This window comes from Corythoichthys intestinalis, chromosome 18, assembly GCF_030265065.1.
Source record: "Corythoichthys intestinalis isolate RoL2023-P3 chromosome 18, ASM3026506v1, whole genome shotgun sequence".
NCBI classification, from domain to species: Eukaryota; Metazoa; Chordata; class Actinopteri; order Syngnathiformes; family Syngnathidae; genus Corythoichthys; species Corythoichthys intestinalis.
This window is the reverse complement of record NC_080412.1, coordinates 16,894,057-16,921,662: the sequence shown is the minus strand read 5'-3', so window position 1 is coordinate 16,921,662 and position 27,606 is coordinate 16,894,057. Positions and strand designations below refer to the sequence as shown.

The 27,606-nt window shown below is 39.9% G+C and overlaps 1 protein-coding gene across 6 annotated transcripts in view; it reads right to left on the bottom strand.

Annotated features, from left to right (window-relative positions):
- The window catches only part of ncor1 (nuclear receptor corepressor 1), a 102,603-nt gene that overhangs the window by 21,159 nt on the left and 53,838 nt on the right, over positions 1-27,606 (bottom strand). For 3 of the 6 annotated variants that reach the window (XM_057820410.1, XM_057820409.1, XM_057820411.1), the window contains exons 17-34: positions 24,212-24,277; positions 18,739-18,875; positions 18,517-18,610; positions 15,119-15,563; positions 14,922-15,045; positions 11,690-11,867; positions 10,868-11,035; positions 8,220-8,386; positions 8,011-8,125; positions 7,717-7,793; positions 7,469-7,634; positions 7,256-7,381; positions 7,083-7,166; positions 6,768-7,018; positions 6,281-6,590; positions 5,986-6,201; positions 2,967-3,167; positions 2,412-2,561 (exon numbers count right to left, since the gene is read on the bottom strand). In XM_057820410.1, the coding sequence (XP_057676393.1) occupies positions 2,412-2,561; positions 2,967-3,167; positions 5,986-6,201; positions 6,281-6,590; positions 6,768-7,018; positions 7,083-7,166; positions 7,256-7,381; positions 7,469-7,634; positions 7,717-7,793; positions 8,011-8,125; positions 8,220-8,386; positions 10,868-11,035; positions 11,690-11,867; positions 14,922-15,045; positions 15,119-15,563; positions 18,517-18,610; positions 18,739-18,875; positions 24,212-24,277 (3,075 nt within the window). The remainder of the gene's footprint in view (positions 1-2,411; positions 2,562-2,966; positions 3,168-5,985; positions 6,202-6,280; positions 6,591-6,767; positions 7,019-7,082; positions 7,167-7,255; positions 7,382-7,468; positions 7,635-7,716; positions 7,794-8,010; positions 8,126-8,219; positions 8,387-10,867; positions 11,036-11,689; positions 11,868-14,921; positions 15,046-15,118; positions 15,564-18,516; positions 18,611-18,738; positions 18,876-24,211; positions 24,278-27,606) is intronic. The other 3 variants (XM_057820412.1, XM_057820414.1, XM_057820415.1) reach the window with 3 other exon arrangements.

Below are 27,606 nucleotides of genomic sequence, written 5' to 3'. Positions count from 1 at the left end.
AATATCGCATATCGCAATAATTTAGGAGAATAATTATCGCACACTAAAATTTGTTATCGCGACAGGCCTACTCAAGACACACAATCATCCAACCCATAAATAAAACAAATAATAAGTAGTACAATAATCATTATACCGCTCCAATGAAGTGCTCAAGACACACAATCATCAAACCCATAAATAAAACTAGTAAGTAGAACAATAATTACAATGTTAAAAGATAATGGACAAATGACAAATGCAGTCTGTTGATGCACTAATACAACATATAATCAGGTGTGCCTTATATACTACAATAAACTCATTAATTGATGGTGCTCCCTATAGTCCGAAAAATATGGTTAGTTTTGCAAGTAATTTACAAATGGGAACACTACTGTCCACTTTGCTGGATTACTTAAGATTTATGCTCTCACTTGGTGTGGACAGGAAAGAACTGACCTCGGACACACTGTGGCAGGTCTGCACGCCATGAGAGGAGTGAAGTTACACAAAATTTTGGCGAGGCAGTTAAAGGGTACCACGGATTGAAAGACAAGTAGTTCTCAAAAGATAAAAGTGTCAGTACGAGTTAAAATAATTTGATATTAAAACCCCTCTTAATGTTTTCGTTTTAATACAATTTGTAAAACTTTAAACCAAAAAATTAACTAGTAGCTCGCCATTGCAGTTGACTTCGCAGGGCGGTGACGTCACAAGGGTACGTTGCCGTCCTTCCACAGTGTCACTCTTTAACTATGTAATGTAGTGATTTAAATACACCACAAGGTGTCGATAGCGAGTTTTAAATTAATTAGAGATCAAGCCAATGAGTGCGTTTTGTCCCTCTACTGATGCTGATTTTAGTGCGGCTCCATTGTGCCTTATGTTCATTTATAAGTTGTTTTCAAAACATACAACACTCCTGATAATGGCTCCAAGCATCATAGTTTGTATATTGTGAATAAATATTTCCATTCATTGTATTTGTTGAACTAAACAAGTTGCTAAAATGTTTAAATAGAGTTTGACCAAAGTCTGAGTAAGGTTTATGTGTATTTTGCATATCTATTTTGAATGTGAATTTGTAAATGCAAGTTCTCTTTGCATTGTTGTTTAACTGTGCGAAAATAGGGCTCAATATCCATCCATCCATCCATTATCTTCCGCTTGTTCCAGGGTCGGGTCACGGGGGCAGCAGCTTTAACAGGGAAGCCCAGACTTCCCTCTCCCCAGCCACTTCAACCAGCTCCTCCGGCAGGATCCCAAGGCGTTCCCAGGCCAGCCGAGAGACATAGTCTCTCCAGCGTGTCCTGGGTCGTCCCCGGGGCCTCCCGCCGGTGGGACATGCCCGGAACACCTCTCCAGGGAGGCGTCCGGGAGGCATCCGAACCAGATGCCCGAGCCACCTCAGCTGGCTCCTCTCTACGCGGAGGAGTAGCGGCTCGACGCCGAGTCCCTCCCGGATGACCGAGCTTCTCACCCTATCTCTAAGGGCTCAATAATACAGATTAAAGCACTTTTCTTTTTGTGAACATTATTTTTTGAGCGCTATGACTATTATTTTTGTTATATTTTCACTATATCATAATTATGTTGTAGCTTATGCCAATAAACGGCGCGGTCCGAGCTACGAATCTAAACGCCTGTGTCCACTCGCCTTTCTCTGCTTCTTAGATCTCAATGTGCAAAATAAGGCGTCATTATAATCTGTTGGGCAGAAAATGATACGAATAGCCAGCAATTGAACTGGACAGCGCTTTTACGTGACAAAAATAAGGTAAGATCTCATTAAAAGCCATTAGAAGTCTCAGTAGAGGCAAACTGCATAAACGTTTTCATGTGCTGTGATGCAGGGGCTATCATGAAAAAATATACCAACTGCTGTGTTTCACTATAAAGCACACGACAGCTCTGGATGCTAACTATCTCCATAATATTATTGGAATAAGTTGGATCACACAATAGTTCACCTTAAAGATCTGCAAACAGTTTTTTACCTCAAACACTCTCCTGCTCTCGTCACTAGAGCAGGAGAGCGCTGTCACTAGCGAACTTGACACATGAACGCTACTTGTCTAATCTCATCCTTTAGGTTCATTTGGCTTTTGCTGTCCTTCTCATTAATGTTCCACTCTGATTCAAATCGGTAGGGAAGAACCGATGATATGTTTATGTAGTTAAAGGGTGACACTGTGGAAGTTTGGCAGTGTACCCATGTGACTTCACCACCCTGCGACGTCAACAACAATGGCGATCTACCAGTTAAAATAATTTTGCAAATTTTATTCAGACGAAAACATTAAGAGGGCTTTTAAGATCAAATTATTATAACTCATACTCATATTTATCTTTTAAGAACTACATGTCTTTCTATCTGTGGTACCCTTTAAGGGAACACAGCGTCTAGGTATTGGGGAGGGAATCCTTACCTGGCGATATGGAAGTTGGGTTGAAAGCCCTAGTAGTGAAAGGGGGCTGAGCTCCAGGGAGGTAGGCGATACGTTCCAAAGTGGGAGTACCTGTCCCCCCAGGGTGAGGCAACAGGATAGTTGGAGGCATCTGCGCTAGATCAATTATCCCTTTTACAGACAGAAGCAAAGGGCCAATGGTGAACATAAAAACCAAATCATCTCTTTTCAATGTATAAGCACTGTATACACCATCACCATTGTCTGTCAGTGCTCCCAAATAAAGTTTGGTAATTGTTAGGTAAGCAGGGCCGAAACCAAGTTTAAAGGTGGTAAACCCGAATAGGGCAACCACTTGGCAAGTTAATATTGGAATGACATGTCTCAATTGTTAGGCAGAGTCAGATAAATTGCAGCCACAATAGAAAATAAGCAAAATATGTCTGGGTCATTTGCTTCTGCACATCTGCAAAAGGTAGCCACTACTACTTCACAACCACACAGTGTGCAAACTAGAGCTCTCCCACCCAGGGTTTCTACGACAGGTAAGAGAGGGCAGCTGGTGGAGAGCCTTACCTCTAGCTCCAGCTGAGTACGGCATAGCAACAGGCTGTTCCCGTGGTGACACACCGCGAGGCATGTCAGGTCGGGGGATGACTTGCATCTGCTGAGAAGTGATGTAATCGTTCAGGATGGTCTGTCTGGTGTTCTCCATGGTGTATAGCTGGTAGGTGTTGTGGTAACCAGTAGGCGATGGCTGTCTGGGGAACATGAAGGCTGCAACACATAGGAAAGCACATCAAAATCCACAAGAAATGTATTTAATTCATTTTCAAATTGGAAACAATGCTTGTTCATTTGGCGGGATTACTTAACCCAGGCAATGCAAGTGACATTTTTTAGGAATTTAAAGAGAAACAACCTGGTGTCCACATACGTGGAGATTACATTTTCGGTCATATAGGCCACAATATTTATTTAGTATACATAATGTGATGTCCACATATATACAGTGTTGGCCAAAAGTATTGGCACCACTGCAATTCTGTCAGATAATGCTAAATTTTTCCCAGGAAATGATTGCAATTACAAATGCATTGGTAGTGCCGTAATATCTTCATTTATTTTACTTGCAATGATAAAACACAAAAGAGAATGGGTAAAGAAATTAAATTATTATCATTTTACACAAAACTCCAAAAATGGGCCGGACAAAAGTATTGGCACCCTTTGAAAAATCCTGTGATGCTTCTCTAATTTGTGTGATTAACAGCACATGTTACTTACCTACCTGTGGCACATAGCAGGTGGCGGTAATAACTAAATCACACTTGCAGCCAGTTAAAATGGATTCAAGTTGATTCAACCTCTGCCCTGTGTCCTTGTGTGTACCACATTGAGCATGGAGAAAGAACTGTCTGCAATCTCAAGGCTATAAGTCCATATCCAAAGACCTGAATGTACCTACGTCTACTGTGCGCAGTGTCACCAATAAGTGTAAAGCCCATGGCACTGTGGCTGACCTCCCTGGATGTGGACGGAAAAGAAAACTTGACGAGAGATTTCAACAAAATATTGTACTGATGGTGGATAAAGAACCTCGACTAACATCCAAGCAAGGTCAAGCTGTCCTGCAGTCCGAGAGTATAAAGGTCTCAACCTGTACTATCTGTCGGCATCTGAATGAAAAGGGACTCTATGTATGATACCCAGGAAGACCCCACTTCTGACCTAGAGACATGAAAAAAAAATCAGGCTGGCAAAACTTAACCTGAGAAAACTAAAAACGTTTTGGAAGACAAAAGTAGAGCTTTTTGGGAAAAGCCTTAAACATAAGAGTTTACAGCGGGGAAAAAACAAGGGCTTCAAAGAAAAGAACACTGTCCTCAGAGTCAAACATGGCGGAGGTTCCCTGATGTTTTGCGGTTGCTTTGCTGCCTCTGGCACTGGACTGCTTGACCATCCACATGGCATAATAAGTCTGAAGACTACCAAAATATTTTGCAGCATAATGTAGGGCCCAGTGTGAGAAAGCTGGGTCTCTCTCAGAGGTCATGAGTCTTCCAGCAGGACAAGGACCCAAAACATACTTCAAAAAGCACTATAAATGGTTTGAGAGAAAGAACTGGAGACTTCTAAAGTGCCCAGCAATGAGTCCAGACCTGAATCCCATAGAACACCCGTGGAGAGATCTGAAAATGGCAGTTTGGAGAAGGCACCCTTCAAATCTCAGAGACCCGGAGCAGTTGGCCATAGAAGAATGGTCTAAAATTCCAGCAGAGCATTGTAAGAATCTCACTGATGGATACCGGAAGCGGTCGTTCGCACTTATTTTGTCTAAAGTTTGTCGTACTAATTATTAGACTGATTGGGCCAATACTTCTGTCCAACCCATTTTCGGAGTCTTGTGTAAAATGATAATGATTTTTTTTCCCCCCCTATTCTCTTTTGTGTTTTTTCATTACTAACAAAATAAATGAAGACATTACTACCAAAGCATTTGTAATTGCAATCATTTTCTGGGAGAAATTGAGCATTATCTGACAGAATTGCAGGGGTGCCAATACTTTTGGCCAGCACTGTAGATGCCTGTACAAATTTATATTTTTTAATAATCTTAATTTTTAGATAAATGTTGATTACAACGATCATTCATGCATCAGTGTATTGCATGTTTCATTTGTTCTTAATCTTTCAGCATAGATGTTCAGTTCATTTTAACTGACAGGGCTGGCTGTGAATGCTCACCTTTCAGTGCCCTAAACAGCACTAGCCATCCAATCCATTCTGACCAGGAGAGTTGAATGAACGAATATTTGCCCCTCCTGTTCAAAATGCATCGGATGTCTAGAGTTGTCAATGGCAGCCAATAAGTGTTCTGTAAAGGGTAAGAGAAAAATCAAGGAAGAGCCTCTAAATCAATGATTTTTAACCTGGGTTCGATGCGTATGTCTAAGGGGTTCTACGAAGGTTAAGACACGCAGGGGCCCATATTGATATGCTGACTAAAATCTAGGAAAAATGACGTTTTGGACTGGTTTGCCCCAAAATTATAGGCTTTCTTTTATTTCTTTCAAAAGCCAGTCCTCTATCTGATGGGAGGAGAAACTGGTTTGGTAAGTGGAAGATTGACTCTCCCTCGATATGAGGAAGTATAACAGACCTATGGGCAGCGCGGATTCAAATTGGGACCTGTTTAAAAGCATGCTGTTAAAATGTGAAGACCTATGAACAGGAATTTGCTTAGATATCATCTTGCTAGCTTAGATATATCGGTTTTGAAATTGAAAAAAAAATTCTTTAGCATCTTATTCCGAAGGGTTTGGTGAATGCACCTGTGGAACTCGTGGGGTTCAGTACCTTTAGTAATGTAAGAACAATTGCTCTAGATTTTAGAATCATTTGAATTTGCTTAGATATCATCTTGCTAGCTTAGATATATCGGTTTTGAAATTGAAAAAAAAAATTCTTTAGCATCTTATTCCGAAGGGTTTGGTGAATGCACATGTGGAACTCGTGGGGTTCAGTACCTTTAGTAATGTAAGAACAATTGCTCTAGATTTTAGAATCATTTGAATGAATAGTGTCAACGTACCAGGATCAATCACTCGGTGAAAGGCAAGACTGGGGTCAAGATGTGGAGGAAGGTGGCCTCGGTACACTTCCCCAGGAACAACCGGCCTATGGTGAGGGTCGAAGGGGCTGTGAGAAGCCCTGGGGTCGCCACCCGACACGGGGGACTTGGCCGGGACACTTTCTCTCTGCGTGGGTGTCATGGAATTCTTCCTTTCGTGTGCACCAGATTTCGCTCCTTGGAGGAGTATCATATTAAAAGCATTACTAAAATTCAAATTATTTTGAAAAAGTTGACCGAACTATATGACAAATACCATCAGATGAACGCCCCAGCATGGGTGAACCTCTGGTCACAGAATTGGAGCTGTAGTTCACAGGGGTCCTACGTGCATTGGCATCCTCATACATGCCTGGGCTTAGCTGAGATTTTGCAGCTTCCTGGTGTGTCGAGCGCAGCACAGAAGTGGTGGAGTTCACAACCGAGGTGTGGCGCACCGCCTTGCTCTCTTCGTACTTGCTTCGTTCCATTGCCTCAAGCTGGGGTAGGCTGTGGGGTAGTTTACTAGGACTGGTGATGAGGGACTTCACATTATGCTTGATTGCGGGTTGGTTCAGAGAGTGGATCTAGTAAAAGCACATTAACAAAAGTTGTTTACTTGAAAATTCTTATAAACTTATGAGGCCTGGGTGATAATTAAATTAAGGGTGCACAGAAATGAAAATTCTTGGCCAAAACCAAATATGAATTAATTCAATGAATTAAGAGCCCTAAATCAAATATACAATTTCAAAACGTCTTACCTGGGACATGCCGCCTTCGATGACCCTCCTGTCTGATAGGTCTGGAGTCTTTCTGAGGTCCTGACCCGACTGGTCCTGTCGAGGGATCTCATGAATTGAACGCCCAGTCTCTTTAATGGTGTTAACTCCCTCGTAGGGCTTTCCTTTGCCAATTCCACCATCAAAGGAGCGAATCGGTGGGCTCTCTCGTTTAATCTGTTTCCCGTATTTTAAAACATCTTCGTATGTCTCTGCTGCAGTTCTCGGTGTTCCTACAAAGTGGGAAATAAACATTTAATTTGTTCTGAAAAAAATTGAGGGATTTTTGTTTGTTACCTTGCATTATTGAGCCGGTGATTATTTGTCTGTCTTTTGAATCTCCGTGGAGGCCTTCTCTGGGCAAGGCTCGGCTAATCAAACCTTAGCATAAACAGCCATAGTAAAACATACAAGGCACTTTGACACATACGTGTGTACGTCTGTGCACCTGTATAAAAGCACTTCAGTACCTTCAAATGGTGCTCCTTCCCTACCAGGGTGACCCCTACTGATGGGTCCTTCCATAATGTCATAAGTGCGTTTCAACTCGTGGCCAGTTCTAGGACTACGGGTGTTTTCCCTTGGGTTCTTGATGGCTTTTGGACAGATACAATGAGAATTATATTGGAGTGTTTGGTAAGATAGAACCACAATGGGGAAAAAAACAGGGTCAGCACGCATACCATCATAAGAGAGGATGTGACCACTCTTGCCCTCATAGATAACGTGACCTTTAGTCAGCTGGTCTCGTGCCTTGTCAGAGTTACTCAAGTCTTCTGTGGCCAGTTTTGTGATGGTGCCCTTCAGCAGGTCAGCAGCAACAGTTGATTGGGAAAGGGCTGGTGTGCCCTGGAAAAGAATGATTCAAAATAAAATGATCCAGATGACAACTAACACATTTTATTGAATTTTGACATCTTATGCCTATTACCTGAGTGATTGATCCTCTAAAAGCCAGATTCTCCCCCATCTTTGCCAGATTTCCTCTACTGTCGTGTATTGGTGGAGCTAAAACAAATATTTTATGCCATTGTTTACAAAAAGGCAACAAATAATTATGTCATGAACAGTTTTAAACATTACAGGGGACTAAAATATTAGTTGTTCTCTGCTATTTGTAATTTTTCTCGCTTCATTGCAAACTACCGTGAACATTTGCAAATATTTGTTATTTGCGAAAGGGATAATCATTTTGAGTTAAATTGTAGTAATGTGGGTGGCCTACTAGATTTGTTGTGATCTTGGTGCCGAGGCAAGCCCAAAGAGATGGAGCCTACAGTGTTCTTACTCCCATCAGGCCCATAAACAGCGTGCGAGGGTAGGTATGTGCCTGGGGTTCCCTGAAATAACAGAAACATAAAGCCCAATTTAATCTGACAGATAACAATAGATAAAGCCCTTAGTAGCATGGGTTCTAGCGCGATAAACTCTTACCTGAGATATTGAGCCTCCATGAATGAAGGATGGCTTATCAGTGGGTTTGGTGGTTGGAATGAGAGGAGGAGGAGAGGGAATGTTAGGAGGTCGACTGGGTCTGCTGAAAGCCATGCGGGTTCCATCTGGCAGACTCTGGATCAGCTGGTTGGGGGCCGGGTGGAGGACTGAAAAGAATATTGGAAGAAAGAGGACAAAAACACTGAGTCAGGCTGACTATTAGATAACATATGGACAACAATTCAAGTAATTTTGGCTGAAATAATATCATCAATCTGCAATCTTAGAATGAGAGGTTAACCTACACTTTTTTTTTTAAACAATAATTTAGGTTGTGATTTTTCAACCAATTGCTATCAAAACTTAACATGGCAACTGATGTTTACATCTAGGAATGGCATTGCTATTGGTGCACGAAAGTACACTATGGGGGAGTGGATAGAGCAGGGGTCGGCAACCCAAAATGTTGAAAGAGCCGTATCGGACCAAAAAAACAAATATGTCTGGACCTGCAAAAATAAAAAGCTTTATAATGAAGCAAGTAAGCAACACATGATGTAGTTAAGTATCTACAATAGCTTTAAATAAGCCTACTATCAAAATGACCAAGTTGGCTAGAAATACATAATGAGTCTTCATGATTATATGTTTATTTTCCCTGCAGTGCATCCTATTGAGAATGACGCACAACAAGACTACTCTGTTGTACGATGCTGCCTTTACCTTCAACTTGAAAGTTTAACTTCAATACAATATTAATGAATTAGAAGAATCTTTGTGTCATGTTTGTCCTCCTACAGAAACCATATAAAAAACAAAAATATAGTTCCCTCCCCCATCTTTTTCCATTTTCAAATATTTTTTAAAAAGCTCGAGGGAGCCACTTAGGCAGCGTTAAAGAGCCGCATGCAGCTCTAGAGCCACAGGGACCCCTGGGATAGAGTATTTACATACACTGTGGCGAACAACCATGATAACAGACTGCTGAGTGAAAAGGTTTTAGGCAATTATTAGACTGCCCTGAAGGAAGCCTCGAGTCCTGCTCACTTTGTTGTTGTTTTGCTTCTTCTTGGGGAAGACATTAACTAAAATTGATCTTTTTTCATTATTTGTGGACGGATCACGGATCAGAATAAAATTTGGTAGGTATTTTCTCAGGATGTATACGAATCGATCCTCAGAGCTCAATTTCAATTTATTTGTCTCAGGGCTGATTAATTGCAGACTTATTGTTGCCTGCAGGTCCAAGTTAGCCAGTAGAGGGCGAAGGGCAGCTACTGTTCATTTTGAACTTCTTTGTATAATCTTTTTTTATGGGTCATCACTAGTCAAAACAGATTCTTGAAAAATTATATTTTGCGTTTCGTTTCCCTTAAAAACTCCATTCCCAACAGTCCTCAATATGTTTGCAAAACAGACAATAGCTCCAGTATTGGTGGATATATAGGGTTGCCACCTTTCAGAAATAAGAAACACGGGAGGCCCCTTCGCGCCCAAAGCTGTTCAGGCAGAGGAAAAAAAGGGACATCCCCGAAACTCCAAAAATGCCTAGAAATGTATTTATTTATATTCCGTATTAGTTCAATACGGAATGCAACATTTAATTCCTAATTTCCGATTGTTCCTTATTTTAAGGGACAGATGGCAACCCTATCCATCACCAAATTTAACCATCAAAACTCACTTTTATACTTGTACACACTTATTTCAGAAAATGTGAATAGGTAATACAGTAAATGACATGACATACTGCTGTACAAAGTTGACCTCCCTGCAATGTCAAAGAGACAGGAAGTGTTATTTGCTAGCCATTTGTAACTTGGTGAAAAATCCCATGTATCGCATCTAATGCATGACCTGCTCTATTTGCATATTTACTTCATATTATTTTCACATTACTAGCCTCACAAAAGAATAACCCATAAAAACAAAAGGTACAATCTGGTAGTCAAGTAACTAACCAATGATTTATGAACACAGGCACAATCCATAACACAGCCTCAGTGCGCCCCCAAATTGTTAGAAGAGTCAAAAGTAATGTAGGTGAATCAATTATCTGCTGCTCTTGTGATGACGAAGGGCGCAACATTCTTTTAGTTCAACAGAGACAGACTAGACAGCCTTTCTCTCTTTTTCCTTCAATACCATTGTCAATGATAGACGTCCAATCATCAATCATGTGTCTCTTTTCATCCTTGAGCTCGAATTTAAATGAGTTCATCACTAGCAGACGTCCAATCCATTTGAACTGGCAAGGTGGCAGCGAATGAACAAATGTTCAAACTTTCCGATTCAAATGGATTGGACGATCACAATCAATGGCAACAAATGACTAAATATGACCCTAGAAAACAAATGGAGGTATTATATATCATTTAGAGCAATTAAAATCAAACAAATTGCAATCTTAAATTGCTGCTTTGCGAATGATTAAAGGCTCCAAATACACCACAGCATTTCAGCAAGTGGAAAAAGAAGCATAAATCTTTCAATCGATTCTGCACTGAAGCCAGTTTAATAAATGAAACTTCTTAGTCTTGGTGAAGGGAGGGTAAGTCTTATCAGCAGGGGAAAAGTAGAATGTTTTGGAGGCATTTGAAAAAACAGATAAAAGGGGGAGGAGAAGGGGTGAAGATGTGTGCTTTTACCTGGCGGCACACTGTAGCGGAAAGCATTGGGGAGGTTGGGGTCAGGCTGGGGTGAGGACTTGCTTAGATCCCTGGGGGAGAGTCTGTAAGGAGAGCCTGGCCGGCCAGGGAGGGCCTCCTGGTCCAGAGCCAACTTCATGTCATAGGGCATGTAGGGGAGGGGCTTACCTGCAGTACACAGGTATACGGACAAAAGGGAAGACGACCACTTTTAGAAAGGAGAACTCATTGCCATTAAGCATTGAGTGCAACCAAGATAAAGAAAGCGCAAACACCATTCATGGCTACTTGGAAACACGTGCAGTGAAACCCTTGCAACAGAGGCTATGGTCTCACGGCTCAGCAGTTTGCTGACAGCTGTGCCACTTTCACAGCACTCTGACTTGAGGGTGCTAAAAGCTTTGCTTAAAGCTATAACACAGCCTACAGAGTGACTTCACTGCTTTCCCTTCAGAAGTTTCTCGAGGAGAGAAGCAGCAAACAATATACTTTGACTTGCTCAAGTCACACAACAGCAAACATCCCCGCAAGCCTCCTTGCTTCATCCGAGGCAATCTCAAGCATTGCAGCAATACAGCTGTAACCTCTATTTGCAGCACAAAGCACCTTTTTGTGGGGGCTCACACTGAGCGGCATTATAACAAGTAAAATCAACGTAAAGGCTTTCCTTATCTAAAAAAAAGCACCGACACAGAGGAGGCATCAAAAAGTACATATCCACTAAAAATAGTTGGTTGCTGACTGCAGCAGCACATGCAACTGAAACCGCTCTCTGAACGAGAGGCCAAATGAAGACAGTAAGAGTCGATTTTGTTGTCCTACCATCTCTGTCAACCAGACTTGGGCTGCGGGTGTTGAAGGGGGGTCTGCGTTCTAGGTCTCCCTGGTCTTGCCTCTGCTTCTCCTCCTGGTGTGCTGACGCATGCACTGCTTTGATCTGGTGCTGCAACATGGCAAAACCACTAATGGGCACGGGACTTGGGCCATAAGGGCCAGGTACCTTTGGAAAGAAATAAGACAAATATATCAGTTTGATATAAACATGCAGAAAGAAGGAGAAACTACTTATGTATTAAATCTTTTTTTTTTTTTTTTTTTTTTTTTTTTTTTGCGCATGATTAAAAAAATAATTCAATATTTTTTGTTGGGTTGTTGTTTTTGCCAGAAAGGAAACCTAGCAATAGAGGTGGCTTATTCCGCAAGAAAGGATTTGTTTCTTTGGGGGCTGACAGTACAAATAGGTATAGATAATAATAATACTTATTATACTACTACTACTAATAATAATAATACTAGGGAGAAAAATATATTTGGGACATATGTTTTGCACTTTATTTACACATAGACTCCACCATCAGTTGACAAGACAACTCCCACAGACATTGCACCACGCCTTCCTGTCCAACGCAGGCAGAACCTTGAGTTGGCTTTCACTGTGATAAACTCAATCACACAATGCTTTCTAACGCCGGATTTAGGTGGAAACGGCAAGTTTTAGTGCATGCAAGCAGACAAGAGTGTCTCAAGAGTGATTTGGTCGAGGATTCAAGGTACCGTAATTATCATATTAAATAGCACTATGCGTGCACTTTGAAACGTTATGGGGAAAAAGAAAAAAATCGATAAATTAGTCTAACTTTTGCTTAAAATATTTACGTTAAATGAATGATAACTGCCCGTTTTTTTTGTTTTTAAACCAATAATTCTAGACTGTTTTACATTCATATCTTTGGATATTCCATGATTTAAGCATTTATTTGCAAGAATTTTCAACATAAAAAGCTCTTTGTTTCGTGATGGCCGCCATGTTGGATTAAACAATAACGTAACTTTTGCTTGAAATATTTATGTAAAATGAAAAACTTCCCATTTTTTGCTTTTAACCATTAATCTACACTGCTTTACGTTTATATCTATAGAAATTCCCAACTTAAGCATTTATTGACAATCATTTTTAACTTTAAAAGCTCTTTGTTTTGTGACAGCCGCCATGTTGGATTTTGGATCGCTACACAATAGCAGAATTCAACCTAAATAAGTTGTAATTGTATAAAGAAAAATGCTAATTTTGCTTTTGTTGAGTAAAATTAAGATGATTCTGCATGCTTTCCTCAAGTATTAAGTTTCTAATGTGAAAATTGAGTATTAGCTGTTGAAACCTTGCACTAAATTTAAAAAAAAAATGTTGCTATTTTGAGCAAAAACATATGTTAAATATTGCTATTCATCCTGAAAATATAGGTGATTATCTCTGCATTTGGTGATTTCTGTGCATCTAACATAAAATCTGAGAATATTTTTGTGTTATACTAAAAATCATCGGGATTTTACTAGGGAATGACTTTGAATTTTTTCATGTGGCTGCTCAAGGAGACTCATATATGCCTAAAGGAGGGGCCTGTTTTGTTTTTAGGTCAGTAGCGGCTTTGGGTTTGAAATATTTGAATTTGAAGCTTTTGAAAATAGGCCCCCTACAGATCGGCCCTGAGCCCCTTGCCCCATCAACTGATAGTGAAGTCTATGATTTACGTTAGTTATGTTGAATATTTAACTTGTTTCCTCCTTTATAGGGCAAGTGACTATTTTGGTAATCCCCCCCCCAAAAAAATATTCAAACTTAACCCAATAAGGACAATTTTTTTTTCTTTCTAAATTTGATAGTATTTACACTAAGTTTCCATTGACAAGAATGAATGTCCAATTCATTTAAACTGGGAGGACTTGCTGTGAATGCTCATCTCTCAGTGCCATTGACACCGCTAGACGTCCAATCCATTTTGACTGGAAGGTAAGGATGCAACAATACTTGCTTTTATATTCAACCGTTTGATACGCCCTCTTTGATTCAATACGCAAAACATTTGATCCAATTGAAAAAGCAAAATGTATTTTCCGAACTTTTTTTGTGGTCTCTCTCACTATAATGTCCGGTGCATCTTTGCCTTGTAAAAAACAGCTATGAGAAGGTTCCCCTCCGCTAACAGCCCCCCCCCAAACTGTCTAAAGTGCAGGAGCTGTGGCGCACGTGAATCTTTGCTCGTGAGGAAAGACAGAAGCTTAAGAGGCGGCTTGCTGGCTTCAACGTCATACAGATCCGTTGTGTGGCAGCATTTTGGGTTCGCTGATACGCTATCCCCACTCGTACATATTTAACAAACTGTCTTTACGGATATGTACAGCAATGCCCACCACTATATTGTTGCTGACTTGGCTGCTACGATTCGGTTACATGATGACCGATGAGTGGCAAATTAAGAGCGCTGTACTTCACACTCGTCTTGTTTATGGAAGTCGATTGTCAAATGCTGGTGTTGTGCAATAATGAGCAGATGTGACTTCTTTTTTAATGCCCCAACAACACTTGCGCGCACACACGAGATATCATCAAATAGCAACCTAGATGTGCTACGTTAGATCCCCCAAGTCCCATGCCATTGGCTGCGTGAGCCCAGAGTGATCATGGGACGCATAGTCCATATACTACATTGATGAATTAAAAACCACCATGACTGAACGGAACCTAAGCATCCAAATCAATCCATACCCGTGACTATAGATAATGCTGCTAAGAGAGCTGTAATAATCAACAGTGTGCCCCGCCTCACTTTACAAACAGTAAAGATTATTCTCAGCACTTTTGTACAAAATTTCTTTAGATCAGTAAGAAGTAAGCAGACAAATATTATGCACTAAAATACATGTTTATATGATGGCATTGTTATTCAGATCAGTAAGAAGTAAGGACACAAATATTATGCACTAAAATGCATGTTTATATGATGGCATTGTTATTTTTGCTTGTCAGCAAAATAAAAAAAAACTAATAAGTAAATAAATAAATAACACTTGTATTTTTCGTTTCAGAGCATTAAATGTATTGACTCGAATCGAATATCGTGTCCCTCGTATCGAAAATCATACCCAACCGTGACTTAACTGTATCGTTGCATCCCTACTGGAAGGGGCGTATGAATGATGGCAGCCAATAAATTCAAAACTTCCATTGTTATTGCTGTGATTTGAATACTAAAATTTGATATCAAGAATAACTAACCATTGGGGGGATGGCAGCTGCTCGCTGATGCATCTGTTGGATATTGTTTGATGTTTGTTTTGGTGAAGACACCAGTACTGTGCCTGTAGGGTTGAGCAAAGACGGCTTCTCCATAGAAAGTATTCTGCAAAAGCAACATTAAACATTAATTGCGGGCGTTCACAGTGAGGACAAGCACAGCGACTGAAAAAACATACCTCTGTCTTTCGGGCTCTGCGTCCACATCTTCATCAGCACTGCAGGTGGCGCTGGAATCATTATCTGAGTGGAGCTCCTTGGGCCTTTCGCTATGTTCTCCTTTGTCTCCTTTCTCCTTGATCTCAGGCTCCATTTTAACCTGAACCTCTCCAGACTTCATGTCCACATCTTGAGGTTCAGGTTTTGGATTGACCACACCTGAGTAAGAGGCCACTCTGCTCTTTTCTTCATGAGAAGAAGTCCCACCCTCTGGGCTTTTCTCTTCCTTGACACGCAGTTCCCCGAATGAAGGTACGGAGGTTTTTGAGTTTGTTGGAACCACATCCCGATCAGCATTCTGAGGTGCATCTGCAAAGTTGTCTGCTCTTTTGGAGTCACCGGACTTGGTTGTGTCAGTTTGAGATGGGGAGGGAGCACTCTCTGTGTCGGAGCTATTGACACCGCCTGAAAATGCAAGAAAAGATAAAAATTTGCAAACAATGCTTAAATGACAGAAGACATGATTTATTGAAGATTTTCAAGTTAGCTAATACAATTTCTAATTAACCATACAGATTTCAGACAATAAATGTACATTTTAAATAAACCTAAAAAATAGTGGCTAAATAAACTAACTTCCATTTAAAATTACACAAAGATCTTTCCAAGAAATATTACATGTGACCGCTAGTGACGACAGTCTTCTCTTATTTTTTGTCTGCCACATCAGTGTTTGATTATGCTAAGATCAAGGCCTCAATGACTCAATGAATGATGTTAAAAAATGGAGATAAAACGTTGGTAGCTTTTAAAGGGAACCTCGGACTTAAAGACTTGTAGGCTCTAATAAGCCACAATTGTTCTCTTTTACTCAAATATGTTAGCCTGGTATACCAGGCTCACCGTTGTTCAGGCTATTGAGTCTGGCCACCATTCAGCGGATATAATTTCCGGGGCGGAGCAAGCCACAGCAAACAGACAGTGGAGTGGACCAATCAGCGACGGGCGGACGTGACGTTAGTAAAGAGACGAGGCCAGGACGAGGGACTTGCTCGCCGAAGTAAACATACGAGAAGAGCGGAGTTTATTCAACATGGCTAGCGCGAGACAGACTGTTGTCAATGACTCATGTCGATGTGTTTTTGGTAATTTAAAACTGATTTTACCGCGAATTGGAACATATTCTCGGCTCTCCTGTTCGCCATCTGTGTTGTTGTGGAAACGACTTCTGAAGCGGATGAGTGACGTTGCCCGTTAAGAACACGTCACGCAAATAAACGAATCTGATTGGACGGTTGATTTTGTCCGTGCTCGAGAGGCCGTTAATGGGCTGGGTCCCAGACTATTCTCACAGTGTTTGAAAAAAATATACGGGGAACAGTCTGCCCGTGCCAGGCAACAAATATGTCATTAGAAACACATAAAATATTGCCATTGATTTAAAAATCTATAATATTAAGTACATGTTTCGACCTACGGAGGGCGCCATGTTTTATGGACGCTCAGGGTGATGACATATATATTGTTAAAGTATTTTCTTCGGGCATCTTTAGTACTATGTTCTGTCTGAATGCATCTAAACAAAACAAGCTGAAAAAGCACAATAGTACTTTGGATGTCAAATTCACTCTTGTAGACCTTTCACCAGGGTAGCACATTTTGTCAGAACACCGTTTTTTTCCCCCTACTGTTGTCTCGTTTCATCCAGTCTTTCCTGTTCATTTTGCTTTTGTTGCTCGTTTTGTGAATTATCAACAGTGCTGTCATGCTTATTAATGTTCCTCTCAATTTCAAATTAAAAGGGTTGAACAGATGACATGTTTATATCGCTAGAGTCATACTCTGGAAGCCTGGCAGCGTAACCATGTGACGTCACCAACAATGGTGACCTACTAGTTAAACTAATTTTACAAACTAAACATAAAAACGTAAACAAATAAGAGGGGTTTCAATATCAAATTATTTTAACTCATAACGTTTATCTTTTAAGAACTACAAGTCTGTCTATCCGCGGATCACTTTAACTCTTTCAGTGCTATTATACACTTCAGGCTAATTAATAATTCCAATATCCCTATTTTATCCTTGTACATTCTTCTTGCTTTAAGTGAATAGTTTCTGCACCTATAGCTTAATAAGCATACCCATTTGTAATACAGGTTCATAGTACAACCCTGTTCTAATAATCTTATTTAAATTTCTTTATTCACAGTTGTTTTTTGTTGCACTGTACCTGTACGTGTGCAATAACCAAATTAAATCTAACTAAGCTGAATCTTGAAGATGAATATTGACGATGACAGACGTCCACTCAATTGGCTTTTTGAATTTCCACTAGTAGATGTCCAATCCGTTTAAACTGAGGGGGTAGAAGTGAATAAAAAAAATCTTAATTCCCTGCAATCCCTCCCACTTCAAATGGATTGGACATCTAGCTCCATCAACAGTAGCCAATGAGTTAACGCCACGCCCAACTTACTTCTACACTTTTTGGGTGAATTGAAATAAACAGTTAAATTGACACTTTGCAAAGTTTAAGGATAACGCCTTCAATTTTTGGGGTCAACCATAAAATGTGTGTAACATGAGAACATACTGATCACAAGGCAAATTAGAGGGCAGTTGGTGTTTTCAAGACTCAAATAAGCATGAAAAACCCTGAGCGGCAGCTTTTAACACAGCGATGGAAATCGTTCATATTTTCAAATTAAAAACATTGAGTCATGTAAATGCATGTAATGAGTCGCTGCTATGAATCTATTAGTTGAAGAATTAACCACAATCTGTCCACACTTTGTATTTTACGCATGCTTGTGAATAAAGGAGAAGAGAAGACGAGCCTTGTGAGATACAGCAAGTAGCACATCATGTACAAGTCGCAAAAATGTTTTATTCTTGACAGGGTTAGGGTTAGGTTAACAAATGTTATGCAACCAGCACCGGTACAATTTTTATATTTATCTTCCCCTGGCCTCGCATTTAAAACTTTAGTGCATTAGATATTTTCGGCATCAATTCAAAATGAGGTCTGAAAGTGTCTATCAATTTTAGGAATTAATTTGCGTTTACCTGAGTTTTGTTTATCACCCAAAAGGAAATCTAGCAACCAGTTATTCAATAGATTATTCCATTCCATTTTATGAATACAGTTCTAAATTAATACAACTTAAAAGTAAATAAATAAATTAAACAAATGAAAACAAACATTTTGCTTATAGCCCCCAATAAGACTCTAAAGCTATAAAGGTTTAAACTTGTTTTGAGTTTTCCCTTTGAGCAATTATAAAACATGGAATTTCACTATTTGGTCACTTTATGTCCTTCACCCGAGTAGTCCTTGGACTAGCAGATAATAAGCGTTCAAACCAATGTACTTTTGTGAGCAAGCACATGCTTTATAATCATCTTTCGTTCTAACCTTCACTGTCATCTGCGTTGTCGTCATCGTCGTCAGGCGAAGCTGTGGTTAGACCTTCACCTTGAGACCTATTGGCACGAGCCCGCCGTGTGTCCTGGATATCAGCGAGAGAGAAACACTAAGTCACATTGTACGCAGCACTTTATACAGCATATAAAAGAAGTCACTTTGTACGCAGAACTTTATACGGTGTATCAAACCAGACAACATTATATGCCTTACCTGCTTATGCTGTTGCAGCAGGTTGTCCAAATTGTGTCGTCGTTTGTAATTGAAATAAAAGTTTTTGCACTGCGCCTCGCTTTTGGTGCCCACCATTTTGGCAATGGCTGTCCAGTTTCGCCCGTGTTCAACTAAACCTGATGATACAAGAGCAACATTAGCACAGAAATTGAATAATATCTTAAAAGAAAAGCGGAACAGCCAAGTATGACAGACATTTTCAATAGTTAACAGCATATCTTTACCATGATAAATTCTTGGTATAGCATGTAGTTCATTCTTGTGTTCCGTTTCCTTGATTATGATTCATGATTTTTTTTACAACTATTACAATGTATACTACTGTACTTTTTCAAGATAAATACAAATAAACGCAGAACACTATTATTGTTTTAATGTGTTTATCACTAGAAGCCGTCCAGTCCTTTTGAAGTGGGAGGGTGGCAGCGAATGAACGGATCGTCAATGGCAGCGTGACTACATATTGCGAAATGGCCCATGTCACCTATTGGCAGATGTGCCTGTCAAGTGGCACCCGATACAAAGCTGCAGCGCGATCATGCATACATGCAGCCTTATAGACAGATGACCTCCATCGTGATGGATCGCATGATCTTTACATCGATCTGCGCATGTCACGCGACTGTTTAGCGGCTGTTCTGATCAAATGATTGGCACATGTATAGACTAGATTGTAATAGATCACATCACATGTAAACAGTTGAACAAAGACGATCTATAATTGGAGTGACAAACAAGTTTGCGCTGACCATTTACCGCACAAAGAGGAATTACTGATGCTTTAAGATTTTAGTTAAGAAGGAAAATTGTAATAGCGTACCGCACGAATGCTATTTTTAGGCCCCAAGGCTGTGTGACATCACCATCGTAAACCGAAAGGGGGCCAACATAGAAGCGCGCTCGCATACAACCAATGCTAGTACTGCTTGTTTTCTGCCGGTAATCTTTCAAAAAAGAACATCCAGAGTAAACACTACTGCTATGGAACTTCTAGAAACGACTCTAAACATTACGACCATCCACGAAGGATGTTTTCTTCACACGTTTCCCGAAGCCAAAAACTCAGCGGGAAAAAATGTGAACAATGGATCAACTGGTGCAGATGTCCAAAAGACCAGTTTAACGCCAGCAAGGTGAAGCTATTCACTTTCATATGCAGTGAACATTTTGTTGGGGGCCATGGTACTTCAGATCGACAATCCTGATCCATGCCTGCCCGAAGAGGTAAGCCATTTTGATATTTTTACTTATTTTTTAGCGTGGCGTTTTGCCGTACTGCTTCTGTCTGACAATGACTGACCTTAAAAAAAAAAAAAAAAATTTGTATATCACAACAGTCATGTAGGGCTATTTTTCTAAAATACGGATGTTTAATAAATTAGCCATGTTTGACCTTGGTCTTTTTGTAGTAAGCCTGTTCATATCTACTGGTAGCCTCTAGATTTAACCTTTTCTGTCATAAAAAAACAACCTTAGTAAGGCGGAAGTGTAAATAAATTGACTGAATTACGATTTGCTATTAATGAAAAAATTAAGTCTCACTGAGTAGCATTTGTGATCGCTACACAAAAGTAGCAAAATAAATTACCCCAGGAACAGTCAGAGACGTAAGACAACCAGAGAATATAATATATAAGAAAGACAGGGCATATGGTGGTAAAGGATAGCTTGTTGAAACATGAGAATGTCATCGTCAGTGGCGTAAGGCAATGCACACAAGAAAAAGGTGTCAATAAAAAAGCTACCTCGGGATCTGGCCGGCTCTTTTCCCTGTCTTTTTCAGGCCCGACACTCATGCCATCTCTTTAACTCAGTACTTCTCAAATGGTGGGGCGCGCCCCCCCAGGGGGGCGCAGAGCGATGCCAGGGGGGGCGCGAGTGACCTCGGGGAACATGCTTTTTTTTTTTTTTTTGCCGTACTAGAATAAAGTGTACTTGCACATCCACTCCGTGGGTGGCAGTGGCGCTCTCATTTTCAAAGTGCGTGCAGTATTTTTGAAGTAAGCAAGAGCACACGGAAGAGACTCATGCAGAGCTGGACTCACGCAGCGACCCACTGTCTTCTTCGGTTCTCACGTGTCCGGCCGAGAAGTGCCGTTTTCGGCTTGGGATCTTCACGACCACCGCCCTCACCTACGGTTCTCCCTCGGCCGCCGAGAATGCGCTTTTTTCGGGCCGTTTGCCTTTGACTTTTAATATAGTGGGAAATGAGGAAAGACCACTGTTTACTGAGTCTAAAAATGATTATAGCGGAGAAGCCAAATCAGTTAAGACGCCACTTAAAGACATTAGACCTCAATCTCATTGATAAGCCGCTTGATTGTTTTTCAGCGAAAATGTGCCGAATATTGCCAATTGTCACAATCGTCCCGCTTTGTCAGTGTTATATCAGTAAACCAGTGAGCACTGTGGTGAATCAGCGAAAATAAAAACATTCCTTCTATCCAAAGACCTTTTTCCCACCTTCTATTCAGTTTTGTTTTTTTTCGGTCAAAATTTTTGGCATGTTGTCCTGAAGAGTAAATGTTTCTAATCAATTTGAATTTGTTATTATTTACTGATTTTATTACATTTTATTTTTCAGTATCAAATGGTCAAAAATGTACCTTGAGTGAATTTTTACAGTTTGGATGTGACTTTTTTTTTTTTTTTTTTTTTTTTTTTTTTTTTTAACTTCAGGCAAATTGATGCGCGTTAAGTCTTTTCTGTTACAAGCAACACAATGTTAAACAAGTTATACTTTATTATAAGTTGATCTATGTTACTTTTTTTCTTTAATAGAAAAAAAAAGGACACAATGTTAGGCTGAGGCGTACTTATAATAGTAATATAGACGAATGATACTATTTACAGTGGCGGCAGAGAGTGGGGGGGGGGGGGGGGCGCGAAACATTTACGTCTTGCTTGGGGGGGCGTAACAGAAAATAACTGAGAAGCACTGCTTTAACTGAACATTTGTATGTTCTTCCACATCTTTACCAGTGAATTTGGCACCAGCGACATCATTTTGGGACAGAATTGGTAGGTTTAGCTCAGTAAACATCTCGTTCGTACACTATTTACATGCATCTAGCAAGAGGGACTAACACGAGTTTGACCCCCCTAGCAACAGTTGCTAACGTCATGAATATTAGTGAGCAAACGTGACGCGTTACGTGCGGTACGCTATTGAATTTGCTTGTATCGTTAGTTTCTACCGAAATACTACAAAACATTTTGTTTACGTACTTGGTTGGAACCACTTCTGGATAAGACTCTACATGGGCACTTTTCCTTTGTTTAGATACAGTGGTTTGTTAATAAAACTATCATAACATTTCAATTTGATCGGCTAAAGTATAAAAAGAACAGTTCTTGTCAAGTTCCCTTTCCTCGAGGCCATTTTCTTGTCCTTAACGGAACTGTTAAGAGAACTTCAAAGCCTCAAATTGTGCTTAAAAATTGCAGAAAATTACAACTTTTTATATGCAGAGGGGAATTGAGGTGCATGACCAGTTCGGGAGGAAAACATACAAGGTGTCGATAAAAAAGCTACTTCTGGATCTGGGCAGCTCTTTTCCCTGTCTTTTTCAGGCCTGACACTCAAGCAATCTCTTTTAACTAAACATTTGTATGTTCTTCCACATCTTTACCAGTGAATTTGGCACCAGCGACATCATTTTTGGACAGAATTGTTAGGTTTAGCTCAGTAAACATCTCGTTTGTACACTATTTACATGCATCTAGCATGAGGGACTAACACGAGTTTGACCCCCCTAGCAACAGTTGCTAACGTCATGAATATTAGTGAGCAAACGTTACGCGTTACGTGCGGTACGCTATTGAATTTGCTTGTATCGTTAGTTTCTACCGAAATACTACAAAACATTTTGTTTACGTACTTGGTTGGAACCACTTCTGGATAAGACTCTACATGGGCACTTTTCCTCTGTTTAGATACAGTGGTTTGTTAATAAAACTATCATAACAGTTCAATTTGATCGACTAAAGTATAAAAGAACAGTTCTTGTCAAGTTCCCTTTCCTCGAGGCCATTTTCTTGTCCTTAACGGAACTGTTAAGAGAACTTCAAAGCCTCAAATTGTACTTAAAAATTGCAGAAAATTACAACTTTTTATATGCAGAGGGGAACAGATTTTAGGTGCATGACCAGTTCGGGAGGAAAACATACAAAGCATGTGATTTTAAACCCATCTTTAATGTTCTACGAGCAAACGTTACTGGTCCTTTTAGTCAATGTATAATATGAATTTTCGTGTCTAGAACACAGACTTCAAAATTTAGACTTGAATTCATGCAAACAATCCCTGATTCAAGTGGGGGGAAAAAATACATGAAAAGAAACCCAAAAGGAAACAAACACATTTGAATAACATGACCTCACTTATCTATGTATTGTGAGAAGTTTTTGCCGATATTGCTTTGTAATAAGAAACAGTCCAATACATAGACATAGAATCTGAACTGTAATAAACAATAATGACCTGTAACGGTCATGCTCTGTTGCTTCAAGGGGGGCCTGTAGGCCTGGCAGATGATTCAAAAATAACTAATTCGCGATTTATTCTTGTTAGAATTCTAGCAAGCAGTTACTCAATACATTATCCCTGATAATTTATTTGTATTACTCTGTATTTAGGGGCTGAAAGCAAAAGTAGGAGCAGAGAAAAAGATATTTAGGAAGTTTTGCATATTGTTTATGTTACTTTTGTTTAACATTTCACATTTTTAACTCTTTAAGGGAATGTGATTATTTTTGGTAATTAAAAACAAAATAATCAGAGCTAGTGTCAGTTTACATTGACATCAACATTTCGGGTCATGTAGGCAAGCGCCATTGACAGCGCTAGACGTCCAATCCATTTTGACTGGGTGGAGCGACTTGGCCCTCCCAGTCAAAATGGATTGGACGTCTAGCGGCATCAATGGCAGCCAATGAGTTCTATGAGTAGTTGAAAAGGGGTTAAACTTGTTTTGCGCTTGTCTCAGTTTTTTTGTTCTTATTGTCTCTTTACAAAAGTATGAGTGAGAAAACCAAATCAGAAAAAAAATTACAAATCAAGCTTTTATTCACCATAACTATATTTTTAGCTGATACCGCCCAACCCTTATGGCCTGAAAAGAACATTTCTTAGAAGCCAGCTAAGCAGACTAGCTTGATGAAATTCATAAATAAATGAGACACCCTGAAACCCTCCTGGAGCGCTGAAGCGCTCTTAAAAGCCTATGTTTGTGTGGGGAAACATGCACATTCATTCTTGTGTGGAATCATGATCACGCTTTTTCTTGTGGGAGTGTTAGAAATAACTGGAGCAAAATCATGAGAGGGAAGAGGTTAAGGAAAGTGGAAAATTAAGGAAAAAGAAGGCCCGCCAGAAGAAACTCAGCGATAGGAGAAATACTGAGAGATAAAGTAAATAATTGAGAGATAAAGTAAATAATTGAAAAATTACCCTTTTTGGCGACTTCCATCTCCTCCTCGGTCCAGCGAGAAGTTTCTCCAGTTTCACCAGCACCAGCTAAATCAGAAAGCAAAGAGACCCAGCCCCATTAGCACTTACAAGAGAAATAGAGGGGAGAGTGTGAGTGCAGGAGAGAGTATGAGAAACGGAGAGAGAGAGAGAGAGAGAAGCAGACAGGGAGGCTGTCCCCTTTCCAGCCGGCTTCTTCTCATGGCCTCTAATCTAATAATCTGTTTACATTCACAAGCTGCTGAGACCTACTCCCTCTCACTCCCACTGTCACTCTAGGTCATTCCCCACCTCGCACTCACATACTCTCCTTCCTTCAACCCTCCCCTTCCCTAGAGCTCAAAAAAAGCCATCGGCCTCTATAATCCACAAGGGGAGGTCCTTAGTCAGATGATGTGGTACCAGACAGTAGACAGAATGGGAAATGGGCTTGGATGCAGTGTTGTTTTTTGCAGCCATTTTAATTTTCGTCTTAGTCTTTTGGTCAATAATACTCATTAGTCTTAGTCATGTTGTAGTCATTTCAAAATGTGTTTGTCTTCGTCTAGTTTTTGTTGACGAAAACTCAGACTAATTTTGTCCTGTTTTAGTCGACGTTTACTCAATATTTTTGTCTGTAAAATTTGAAAGTTCTACTCCAAAAATGAATAAATACAACGTTTCCAACTATTTCGAATGAACATTAACAGACGAGCACATATTGTAGCATCTACAAATCTATCACGTGATAATACACACTCAGCAGGAAAACAGTACATTATTTTCAAGTAATCATACCCACTACAACAGACCACGAACTGTTTAAAAAAGTTGTCCGAGAGTTTAAAAGGATGCACGCCGTTAGCAATAGCCTAATGCTAACGCGAATGTGAATGCTATGCTAATGCTATGAGTTACATTTGGTGTGTGAGGACTGAGGATCACTCAGCACAGACCTTTAAAGGCTAAAGCAACATTGCATATTCTCTCCTGCCAAGATAAGAAGACAATTTTGCCATGTGTGTGTCAAAAGAAGCAATGGGGAGACTGGAGAGGACACTCGTGGGCGATTTCGTGTCGTTACGTTTTAGTCTCCTAAGACACGTTTTTAGCTCGTTATCGTCTCATCATTGTCATGAAAAAATTGTTCGATGAAATATTTTCGTTATAGTCATCGTTGACGAAAGCAACACTGCTTGGAGGGAGGCTAAAAGAAAGAAAAGCCATGCTGTCCTAACCATTGCCCGTCCTGTAAACACAATCACACTTGTCTTAACGTGAAAGTCAAGGTTTTGATCATCGATTTGTAGTAGGTGATATTTCCCAGATGTAGGTGAACTAGTGGTCAGACATTTTTAAAATACTACTACTATTTTAGCCAATCAAATGCAAGTATAGGAAACTTTCCCGCCTACTTGTCACGCGTTGGCTACCCACTGTAGTATCCGCGTCTATAGGAGAAACCCATTGGCTGTCATTGACAGTACTAGAGAGCCAAACCATTTTGACAGGGAGAGGTGAATGAACATTGTGAACAACAGTGAATAAAAACTTAAACATGGCTGCATAGTTGGCCACTCCCCCACCCGCTTTACAAATGCACAGGCACAAAATTCACAGAAGGGAACGTCTGGGCTAGAAGTGAACTCTGGCTCAGTTTCTCCTGTAGTGTCGACTGAAAATGTGTAAACATTCGGACCAATATAGAAGCAGATAATCCCTCTGCATTTACTTGCCCCCACTTCACAAGATGTGCTGGTTCAATTATCGTTGCTTCGATGGCTCCCACAATGTCTTCCTCTCCTGCACTCAGTTAAATTAATTAAATGGAGGTCAACACCAATTTGCTTCCGCCTTCGGTGGCAAAACTCACATGTTCTCCCCGTGACAGGCCCTTCTGGGTGGCCATTGATCTGAGCCATAAAAACGGCGAGTATCTGGCTACAGCATATCGTCTCACCTCATGACAAGAGCCCAACTCTCGTGCACCCTCCCCCTCCTCTACAACTTCAAATAAAGATATGAACTGACTTAACCCCATCAGACAATGCTCAACTTCAGCACAACCGCAGGGGTCGAATACAAACTAATACACAAAAGCCAAAATGTAAGCACTGCGGGATATAAAAAGTGACAGTCTTTCATACACAGAAAGGCAAAATTTACAGGTGGGGGGGATACATGGGACAGCACTTTGATCAGAACCAGTGATGCAACAAGCACGAGAACCACGTGGAAAACATTCACCAGTTACAGCAGTGAAATGGGCTTGTCGAATCAAATCGCTTAGGCGCTTTAACCCTTTTTATAGGGCAAGTGACTACTTTTGATAATATACTTCGCCTAATAAAGAGCAATATTTATTATATATTTGGGAATAAATAAGCTTTCAAGGTAATAAAATGTTAAATGATAAAACAAAACTAATATGAATAAAAACAAATAAACTCCTGTTATGGCCCTCAACAGCACACTAAATAAATCAATAGTAAATAAATTAATAGCAAACAACATGTTTAAAAATTTCCTTTTTGGTTTTGAAATTAAATTTAAAGAAATATGTAAATAAGGAGAAATTGCAAGTCTTAGTCAAATTGTAGTCATTTCAAAATGTGTTTGTCTTAGTCTAGTTTTTGTTGACGAAAACTCAGACTACTTTTGTCCAGTTTTAGTCGACGTTTTCTCAATATTTTCGTCTGTAAAATTAAAAAGTTTCACTCCAAAAATGAACAAATATAAGACAGTTTCCAACTATTTCGAATGAACACTAACAGACAAAATTTAAAGAAATATGTAAATAAGGAGAAATTGCAGTTCTTTTCTTATTGAAACTTTAAAAATGACATAAATTAAAAATAATATTTACTGGTTTTTTTTTAACCCATAGTTGGGATTTTTTAATGTAAAAAAAGTTTTAAAAAATGAAAAGAAAAAAAAAAGGGACAAATAAATGAGAGAATATAGCTATAGATTGACGTCCAATTCATTTAAACTGAGAGGGCTTGCTATGAATGCTCATGTTTCAATGCTCATTTACAAATGCCAATGACTAGGGCTGCACAATATTGGGAAAAAAATGAGTAGAAGAATTTTCAGCAGATGACTTGAATAGCTCTGTTTGGAAAGACTTTGGTTGACTCACCATGACCACTTCGTACAGGTAGTCCCTGGGTTACGAAGGAGTTCCATTCCTACGCTGGGGACGTAACCAGAATTTCCGTGTAAGTCGGAATTAACCTGTTAAGTACCCCTACAAAATAACTATCCAAAAAGTCAAAAAGTATTATGTTTTTTAAATGCTGGATACACTGCCCTCTGGTGGCAGCGTTGGGTCTGGCTGAACTGTCGCCTTGTATGACTGAGGAGCAGACTTGTCTGAAATGGGTAAAGGACAGCTG